This window comes from Sinocyclocheilus anshuiensis, unplaced genomic scaffold, assembly GCF_001515605.1.
Source record: "Sinocyclocheilus anshuiensis isolate Anshui unplaced genomic scaffold, SAMN03320099.WGS_v1.1 scaffold1941, whole genome shotgun sequence".
NCBI classification, from domain to species: domain Eukaryota; kingdom Metazoa; phylum Chordata; class Actinopteri; order Cypriniformes; family Cyprinidae; genus Sinocyclocheilus; species Sinocyclocheilus anshuiensis.
The window spans coordinates 313,553-323,328 of NW_015536568.1; the positions used below are offsets into that span (position 1 = coordinate 313,553).

A 9,776-nucleotide genomic window follows, 5' to 3' on the forward strand; every position below is an offset into this window, starting at 1 on the left:
GTGTATTTATATATATATATATATATATATATATATATATATAAATAAATGTACACAGTACACACATAATATAATCAAAAACTTTTATTTTGGATGCGATTAATCATTTGACAGCACTAATTTATACAGAGTTTTTGTCAGCAGCACTGGACTGAAATGAAGGATTTGAGGAGTGTGACCCATTATTCTATACAAAAGTGTCCTTTATGACATTAGTTCTTGAGTTGTGACAAACAAAGGACATGTCAAAACCGTTTGTCTTCATTTGCATAACGTTTCCCACAGGAGTGGAGCAAACCCCTGCTCCTTTACCCGTCACTTCCCTCCTAATCTACATGTGAAGTGTCTTCATGAATGATGACAGATGCGGCCTTTAAACCCGTTAAAACGGAAAAGAAAGCAGCCGTTTGGCTGCATCTCGTTTTTAATCAATATTGAGACGAGCAGCTCAAGTTTTGTTAGACGTAGCTTGCACCGGTTTCGGTCGAAACAGATGCGGTTCAGTTTAATTTCTGATTCAGTAAAGAATGACAAATGTGACAAATTCTCCTTTTGTCCGTTCATTATAGATTTTGCAGCAGTAGCCTACTTTGCTGCATATACATTTGTTGTCTGATTAGCATATTGTGTTTAGACTCAGCCAGGACTAATTGTCTCAGCGATATTTTTACTGTCTGTGGTGTGTCTATGAAAGATAATTATTAAGTGAGCAATTATGGCAACAGTGATTGAGGTGTGTGTGGCTGAATAGTGTTAAGTCTGCCCTGTCCGCGCACTTGGGTGAAAACAAACACACGGATTAAACTCCACTCCGGCACACGGATCCCATATTAATTTATATCGTATGGATACTCAGGAATTTGACGACATATAAAACACATTTCACAGTTTCCATGAAAACTTCAAAGCAAAATGTATATTATTATGTTAAGTCAAATTAAATATTCGTCTCAGAAAAAGCTTTAACATCACATTGCCTCAGAAGACGATAGCACAGGAGTAATGTGGGCTACCTTTATAGTTGTATGGTGCCAGTACAGTTTTAACTTTAGTTTCCCAAATAAGAAAAATATGGTTTTGGCGAGTAAATGATGACAGAACATTAATTCCGGAGTCAAGTAGGCTAATCCTTCATATGCTGTAGGGTAATTAAATAGTCCTCTTATACTTCACCAGTCGTCGACTTGTCACAGTCCAGTTTCGCAGATGATCCATGCAATGTTTTTGAGCGGACTCAGTTCCCTCTCGAGAGCGTCGAGTGTGTGTATTTAGGCTAATGCCTTTGATTCAGTAACAGTTCATTGAGGGTGCTCTCTGTCCTGCAACAGGACGGGAAACATTTATGTAATTTCACGTCCAGAGTCGACTGCGTGTCTGTCTTTTCCAAATACAACAGCACCCTATTTCAACGGCTTTATTTGCACGCAGTACATTCTCAACGCATATAGTCATTTCTATAAATTATAAAAAAGTCTTGTTCTTTAGTCATACTGGATTCGCAACACGAACCCAAGTCGACCGCTTCTCCTATAAAGGTAAGTTATCATATAAACAATTTAATTTGTTAATTTACTGTTTTTTTTTTAAACTTCCATTCTGTAAATTCCAACATTTCTATAACTTTTAAACTATAATATTAAAAAGCTTTTACTGTTGTTTAAATGACGCAAGAAAACAATTATACAGAAAGATGTCCATAAAAACAGTTTTTATTATTTCTGTTAATAAAATTGACTACATATTCCACATCCTCTCTTGAATACTAAATAAGGATATTTATAACGCAACACGTTTATCGCTCTGTTTTGGGTCTAATCCAGTCAGTGGTTGTAATTCAGCTGTGTTTAGTTGAGTGTCACCAACTAATGTTTTCATCTTGTTTGTATCATAATTGACTGTTTGCCTGTCACCACCACTAACCCACAACATATCCCTGACTAGTGGTAGTAGGAAATGAGAAGTTATCTGTTCTGCACCACACAGATTGTGACACAACATTGACACAAATAAGGTTATCAATTTGAATGGCAACTTTTAAAATAATATTTAATATAACTAGATCAACATTGTTTTTTTCACAGGACATTTTGAAGAGTCCAATTTTAAAGTTGGGCTTTGCAAGATAACCACAAAGTTCGCTTTTTACATTTGTCTTGGTCTAATTAAGGTGTAGAGCTCATCGTGTTATATGTGACTGCTTCCAGGCCATGAATAATGAATACAATGAGCTAAACACAAAGATCTCGAGATGAATGCCCTACAGCTGTCAAAGTCTGAGATGAGCCTGTGTGCTGCTCGTTGCTGGAGGTCCATTGCAGCTGCATGCCAGCTTTCAGCAATTAGCCTATGCCTTTCCCCAAAAGAATGGCTTTAAGTGGGGATTGAGGAGAGTGGAGCAGCACATATGATTAAGTGCCTCTCTACTTGTCCTCCGTGTGTGTGAGTTTGTGAGACGCAGGAGGATATGGAGTCACAGGACGCTGTCACGTACTCCATAATTAACCCCACATCTGAGGGATTATGAATGGTTCATCTCTACAAACAGTCTTGGAACGTCATATGACTTGCTGCCCTTCTGATCCATTGATAAACTCTTGCCTTGTGATCTCAGTTAAAGGCGTAGTTCACACAAACATCTTAATAATTTAAGGCTGGAATACGCTACAGATTTTTTGCCTTAGATTTGCAGTTTGAAAGGAGTCAATGCAAGTTGACAGATTTCAAAGTAAATTGTGTAGTGTATGATGGACACGGATGTTTTTTTTTTTTTTTAGCTTCAGACTATGAATCCGTAGAGTACGAGGATATCAAACACGTTTTATCATTTGAGCTGATTTTAAAACACATTGTTTCCATTTGTCATCCGACTCCTTGCAATGAGGCACACATTACTGTATGAGTTTGTTGTGTTCGCAATGACTTGAAAGCCTCGGTCGTGTGTGATGTCTAGTTGTTCTCTGGAAACATTTTATGAAATGTATGATGCATAATATTTCAAAATCTGTTCCGATTCTAAAAGTAATGTAGTGTATTCCAGCCGTCATTCCAAACGTTCTGCTGTGGAACACAAAAGTTGTTTTGAAGAGACTTTGATGTTATCGTCTTCTTTTCCTTCAGGTGTGTCCATCTAATGAGCCTCCTGCGTTCTAGTGCCACCATGAAGGATCATGACTCTCTCTCTCTCCTGCACTACTCTGGTTCAGGCAAGACGGGCCCTCCTTTCCCTTCCGCTGCCCTCCATCCCAGCTCCCCCGTGTTGGGAAAACCCCAGCCTTTCTGCCTGCAGTCCGGCCAGCATCTCATAGCCTCCATGCAGCTCCAGAAACTCAACAGCCACTATCAGAATCTGTCCTCTGCAGCCACAACCGGACCCGGTAGAGGGTACGGAGCCACCATGCTGGGCCCAGGACAGATCAGCACCCCTGGGGCTTCACAGGCACCTGGGATCATTGATTCTGATCCGGTCGATGAGGAAGTTCTGATGTCGCTTGTGGTGGAGCTGGGTTTGGACCGTGCCAATGAGCTTCCAGAGCTATGGCTGGGTCAGAACGAGTTTGACTTCATCACGGATGTGCCGGCTGGCTGCTGAACCTCTCAGGTGCTACCAAATCTCCCTCGGCCTTCAAAATCAAAGTGTCCAAATAATGGCAATTAAATATGCCTATGAAGAGAACGTTTAACTGTCAAGAGCTGTTATTTACAGTTTTGGAGGGCAGACTAATGTAGGTTTGCTCTTATGTGAGCTATAGACTTTCAGAAGAATTTCAGAAGCCACAGACTAAAATGGCCATCCTTTCCCCCTGCCTTAAAGCTGTCTACATTTCCAAATCTCATTCATACCCTTATGAAATCCACATCATGATATGTGGAATGGATTTGAAAAGTCACTTCACTGTGAGGTTGGTGGAAGAAGAGATATACAGCAAATATGGTTAGTAGAGAACAAAGGTTTTCGGCTACCCTTGCCTGCTGGCTGCCGGTTGCTCTGACTTTCAGCCCCTATTTGGACTAACGGCCGGATGGTATTACAAGTGTGTAATGGAAGGTGGTTTTGAAATTGGTGCGCTCCGCAGAGCCCCTCCATCATTCAAGAGATTCCCTCGAGAAGCCGAGTCATCGCAAGCTTCGCTGGTCACAGAGGAACTCGACCTGGCTGAACGTTTTCCGTGGTTAAATATATTAATGAGACGTGTCTGTTTACCCCACAATTCAGGCTGTGTGGTCTGATAGCCTTATTTTTATATGTTAGGTTGTTTTTTTTTTCTAGAGATAATTGGTTCATGCACTTAAATGTCAATGTTAATTAAAATAAGAGTATTGCCTACTGTCCTTTTCCCCCCTCTAAATTTAAATTGACTAATTCAGTTCTGTTCTCTCTTTTTGTTTTTGGGTCTCGTAGGCTGTAAGAATAAAACAAGTTAATTGTAATATAGATCTGTGCAGGTCTTCTCCAAAATCCAGAAATATGTTAGACATTTTACATGCTTAAAATGCATTCAATTTCAAAGTCCATTGAAAGAGGACTTTGTCAGATATTCTGTCTGTCATTTTTTTTTTAATTTACTGTTTTTGAAACTTGTGACTTACTGAAACTTAATCAAAGATTTTTCGTTTAGCGCTTTTCTTCCATCCATTTATTTTTCTACATAAGAGTTATTACTTATTATATTTAAGTGTGTACTTTTCAGTTTTTTCCTGAATGTGAGAAAATAAAGTTACAAAGCACAAGTCTTTGTCTTTTTCTTTCCAATAAAAACACTTTAAATTAATGAAAATCAAAACAAAAACCTTGATGATTTCAGGTGAATAAGTGCTGACCAAACAAATGCAACATTTCAATATAAAAGCTAAGTAGCCTATTTACTATTAAAATATAACTTAAAATTGGTAACAAATAAGCTAATATTATCTGGGGTGTCTAAACCTGTTGCTGGCAAAGCTAAACCCGGAAAATCTTTTTTTTTTTAAATCATAATTGTAACCAGTGAGACAGCGAAAGATGACTAACTGGTTAGTACTGCCATCTAGTGCCCAACTTCATTTAATACACCATCCCGTCTAGCTAATGTAGAAATCTTTTCTTCAGATCAGTTCATTTTCAATTTAATACTAAACCAATGCTTGGAATGCGTTACTCAAGATATAAATGCACATTTAATTAGACTCAAACATGCTACAGAATAGATAAGGCAGTTCAGGTTTGTCTGGTGACCAGTGGATGACTGGCCCTAGATCTGCTTAATAACACAACCTGAAATGACCAAGGACTTTTTCCTACCTTAAACGATGAAAGATAATTCGTTTTTAAATGTACTTTCCCCTCATCTTAACTACAGACACTGTTTTCCCTTTGGCAAGCAAGTACATCAACTTAAAAAAAAAAAAATGGTGGTTCTTGGTTTTGATGAAAATGAACCTGAATGAGCCAAACCTAATACCACAAAACATTATATAATTTATTAAATCCATGGCAAATTCTGTCATTCATGCCATTCAGGGAACTGGCTGAAAAAAAAAATGAAATTTTAGGGCACATGAAAAAATTATAAAATATATTTAATAGTAAATAATATTGACAAACATGTTTCATTTGAAACATTTTGATTACAGAAAGGGGACAAAAGAAACAGCTGTAATGTCCTAATAATTTCATTTTTGTTGTGCATAGCACCTAAGTAGTAGACTTAGTTAAAAATCACCCTGATATTCACTCAATTGTGATATTGTCATAAAAGAATACAAACTATGATTTGAATATCTTTAAAATTGTAAGCTGAACGTTTTTTCAACAGGCTAAACAGCAATGTGGCAATATGACAATGCTCGCACCAGGAATGACCCAAAAGGTCCCGTACATGAAGAAACATACACTTATACATTAAAATAAATCGAAGAAGGCTCAAGACACCCAGTAAAAGAGCACAAAATTATCTCAAACGATGTTTTGAGGTGTGATTACAGACCACCCCACTTGATGGCAGACGCTCGCACGGCTGATAGCAGAAGCGTTGATTGTCCCTCGTCGGCGCCGGTAGTTGAGCTTATCTTCCGCTGACAGGAAGTGGCTGGTCCTTTTCCGCAGACTCCAACATGGTGAGTGCATTTCAGTCGTGATAGCCTCCCAAAATAATCCACAATCATCAACGGTTTAAAGAGCAAAGTCTTCCATTAGTGTTCCAAATAATGCTCCTTTGCCCCATTAAAGATGAACAACACACAAATTGTCACGAAAAGCGCAGATGTAATGTTTAAAATGTTAACGGAACATGCTTAGCTCAACCGCTTAGCGGTAAAGGGGACTCGCTGGGTTTTGATGGCGTAATGTAAGTCTTTGAACTGGTTCTGTAGTTTTAATACGTTAATGAACAAGAAATGGTAATTATATTAACCTTAGGTTGTTTAAATAGTGCGTTTCGTGTTCTGTGTATTTAAATAACACGAAGGAATCTAAAAGGCCTCGCTTGTCCGAGATGGTGTACTTGTTGCAGAACACTATATAGTGCATTTGTACACGCTTTGGCTGCACGCAACGATTTTCTATTACCGAATTGAATTGTTTCTATTCTTATTCAGGCCCGAGGACCGAAGAAGCACCTGAAGCGTGTCGCAGCTCCTAAACACTGGATGCTGGACAAACTCACTGGAGTGTTTGTAAGTGGAGCTTTACTTTCTTAAAGATGCCCTCAGTAATTTTGTATTTGTTAGAGTTTAAGAAATGAACCGCACTTTTGAGAAAAATCTGTAGAATTATGGACACTTGTACACCTGCCAAGGGTTTGTAAGAAACCTTCTTGACCTGTTCAATGCAAAGTGTCATGTGCGTCAACTGAGTTACCTCTGCTAACAACAATTATGCTTAAAACAATCAACTAAACTAATTAATGTGACGTTGTATGGAAGTGAATTGATTTGTTTGATTTCTTTAGGCTCCTCGTCCCTCCACCGGTCCCCACAAACTGAGGGAGTGCCTGCCCCTCATCATCTTCCTAAGGAACCGTCTCAAGTATGCTCTGACCGGAGATGAGGTCAAGAAGATCTGCATGCAGAGGTTCATCAAGATCGATGGCAAGGTCCGCACTGATGTCACCTACCCCACTGGCTTCATGGGTGAGTCCCGCTGCACTCCTGTCTAGTGATACGTTTGGATACATTCACTGGACTGGTATTTTAGCAGTCATCTACAAACCTACAGATTAAAGCAAGATGGATACATTAGTATTGTAATGCAACTAGACTGTATGAAACTCTTTAATTTTATAGTAAAATTACAGCAGTTGTCTTCAAATGCAAGTGAAAAACTGCAGGGAGTCCTTTAAGTTTGAGTGTTTCTCATTACAAATCCAGTGAAATGCTGCAATCATCTGTCCACAAAATTTTGGAAGTTATACAAATGGTGTAACTGCTGCACATTACTTGTCTAAATGCATATTAAACTGACAACATGTGCAGAGATGGTTTGCTGCATTTACTGTGAACCGTGATGCTGAGAACGTTGGATCATGAGCTGGGTGCATGTAAATGAACGCAGTGCCACGCTTCATTGTGAAACACGCAGCACAACAGACTGTATACTAAATTTCAAATTGCAGCCTTTAGCGATTTACTGCGAAGTGCAGTAAGCCATACCACAATTTCAGATTTGGCTCAAAATGTAGATAATTAGCTACAGCAATGCTTCCAAACTGTATTAAAGACCTTATGAGAAGTGTAAAAGATATTTTGTGGTGACTGTGGTGGGCTGATAATTAATGGGAAACAGTATCAGGAGCATGTGGGCATCTTTTAGAGCTAAATGTTCAAGAATAGCATTTTGCATGATAACCGTATATCTGAACCTTTAATCAGTGTTGTCTAAATGTGCTATTCAAGTCCTTCAGTACTTTAACATTACTAGTCCCAAGTGCCCCAGCTGCATAATACTGAGATGCTTCACAAACAACTTTGTTGCTCTTGAGCTTGTTTAACATGTTTTTTAAACTTTCAACAATCTCAACTAACTGCACAATTTCAGCTACAGTCCTATGTACATGTTTAAGCCTTTGGCATATTGCAGTGTCTCAGTATTGAGGCATTGGGTTGTAGGCTTGCCGCGATAGACGGTGCTGACGGTGGTACCGTTGTCAAGCTGCAACACCGGTTACGTCACTTGCCCACCTGACCCCCACCATCGTTTTGATTTTTTTTTATAGTAATAAAAATTTAGTTCAGTAAAAGAACAGACGCTACAATTAAAAACTGAATGCGGCTGCTCAATGCAGCGTGCCGAACGACAGTCGCATCACAGATCAGATTTCATTTATCCAGTGAGGAGAGTGAGTCGAGCTGACTGACAAGAAGAGTGGGGTGAGACAGAAAAGACGATCGTGGATGATTTAGTTTTGAAACTAAATGCAAAAGCGCCTGTTTGGCAGTATTTTGGATTTTGAAAAGCCTGTTGACTTTTGCCGTTTATCTAAGGTGATTTTGGAAGGTTTTTTTTAACATTTGTTTCTTATTTAATTGGTTCCACGGTGTTTGCTGGTTTTTACTTTATTTATTTTATTTGACATCAAGGTGTATGCCGTGCCTCCAAGCTTTCTTAATCGTTTTGCTAAAACTTTCTACGTTTCTTATTTATTTGGTTATATATTATACGTGTTTACTTATTTCCAGCTTTGTATAGGTTACCTATTTAAACTATGCAAGTCATGTTATTTTATATTAGGCATAGCCTGCCCTATAGCATGGTGTATTTTTATTCGTTTTGTTGATAAAAGTTCTATGTTTTATATAGGCTAAAGTGAGTTTCTTTGTATTTTGTTGTTGCATTCAAGCAATTGACGCCGAATTGCCGCTAATTCGAAAGTTAAAGTAAAATGCGCATGCCGCTTCTGCAAGCTATTTAAAAGCGAAGGAATGTGAGGAAAAGATCGAACGCCCTCGCCCCCACAGTGATACCGGTATTATCTGTGTCGTCACGCGTCGATTAACCGGTGGGAAAATGTCCTCACCGTCACAACCCTATTGGGTTGATGGTTTAGGTTAGTCAATGTTTTGGATGTGGAACCTTATATGTTGTAGTAGGGCTGTAACGATTCACTCAACTCACGATTCGATTCATGATTTTTTATTTTTTTTTTACAAAATGAGATTTAAGACAAATTATAAATTTAAATGTGTCCTTTTATTATTGCTTGGACAAAATGCTGCACATTTCTTTGTCAAATTGAAATATAACATTATAATAGTATACTAATATAGCACTTGCATATTATTGCTCTTTTGTTGGTTTTGATTGCTTCTATTGCCCTCATTTGTAAGTCGCTTTGGATAAGTATCTGCTAAATGACAAAATTTAAATATACTGTAAATAAAACTAAATTGAAATTTTAAAACAAGCCCCAAATCAAATAAGTAACACAAATAAAATAAATCTCTTCATATAAACAAAATAAGGCTTTGTCTGTGCTCTTTCCTTTTAAAATTAGAGGCAACCACTGCATTAATCATGATCCAAACAAAGAGACGAGCTGAATGAGACGCAGATTCACTCTCTGGCAGCAGGTGGCGTGTAAAGTGTTTCCTTGGTTTCCGCTGTAAACAAAGCAGCCCTGCACTTATGAACTTCAATATGTATTATACAGAGGCAAGAGGAAAAGAAAATAATACCATCTAAACTTTTCTAAAGACAGTAAGTTCCCCTCAGACATGGATTCTTATAAACTCCTACCCCTAAATGAATCGCGATTTGTTTAGCATCTCAACCGATTTGAATCGTCACATATTTGAATCGATTT

At 38.3% G+C, this 9,776-nt stretch overlaps 2 protein-coding genes across 4 annotated transcripts in view; both read left to right on the forward strand.

Moving 5' to 3' along the window:
* The first annotated feature begins 835 nt into the window (after positions 1–835).
* LOC107702321 (cbp/p300-interacting transactivator 1-like) lies at positions 836–4,647 on the forward strand. 3 transcript variants are annotated; one of them, XM_016504610.1, is made up of 3 exons: positions 839–914; positions 1,329–1,535; positions 3,118–4,646. In XM_016504610.1, the coding sequence occupies exon 3, from the start codon at positions 3,131–3,133 to the stop codon at positions 3,587–3,589; it is 459 nt and encodes a 152-aa protein (XP_016360096.1). In that variant the 5' UTR covers positions 839–914; positions 1,329–1,535; positions 3,118–3,130; the 3' UTR covers positions 3,590–4,646. The 3 variants fall into 3 exon arrangements, with proteins under 3 accessions (XP_016360080.1, XP_016360096.1, XP_016360088.1); XM_016504594.1 differs by lacking the exon at positions 1,329–1,535 and having other exon boundaries at positions 836–914; positions 3,118–4,647; XM_016504602.1 differs by lacking the exon at positions 839–914 and having other exon boundaries at positions 1,199–1,535.
* Positions 4,648–6,019: 1,372 nt separating this feature from the next.
* Positions 6,020–9,776, forward strand: part of LOC107702258 (40S ribosomal protein S4, X isoform-like) — a 6,463-nt gene continuing 2,706 nt past the window's right edge. Inside the window, exons 1-3 of the mRNA XM_016504519.1 lie at positions 6,020–6,093; positions 6,574–6,651; positions 6,927–7,107. Coding sequence (XP_016360005.1) covers positions 6,091–6,093; positions 6,574–6,651; positions 6,927–7,107 — 262 coding nt within the window. The 5' untranslated portion in view covers positions 6,020–6,090. The remainder of the gene's footprint in view (positions 6,094–6,573; positions 6,652–6,926; positions 7,108–9,776) is intronic.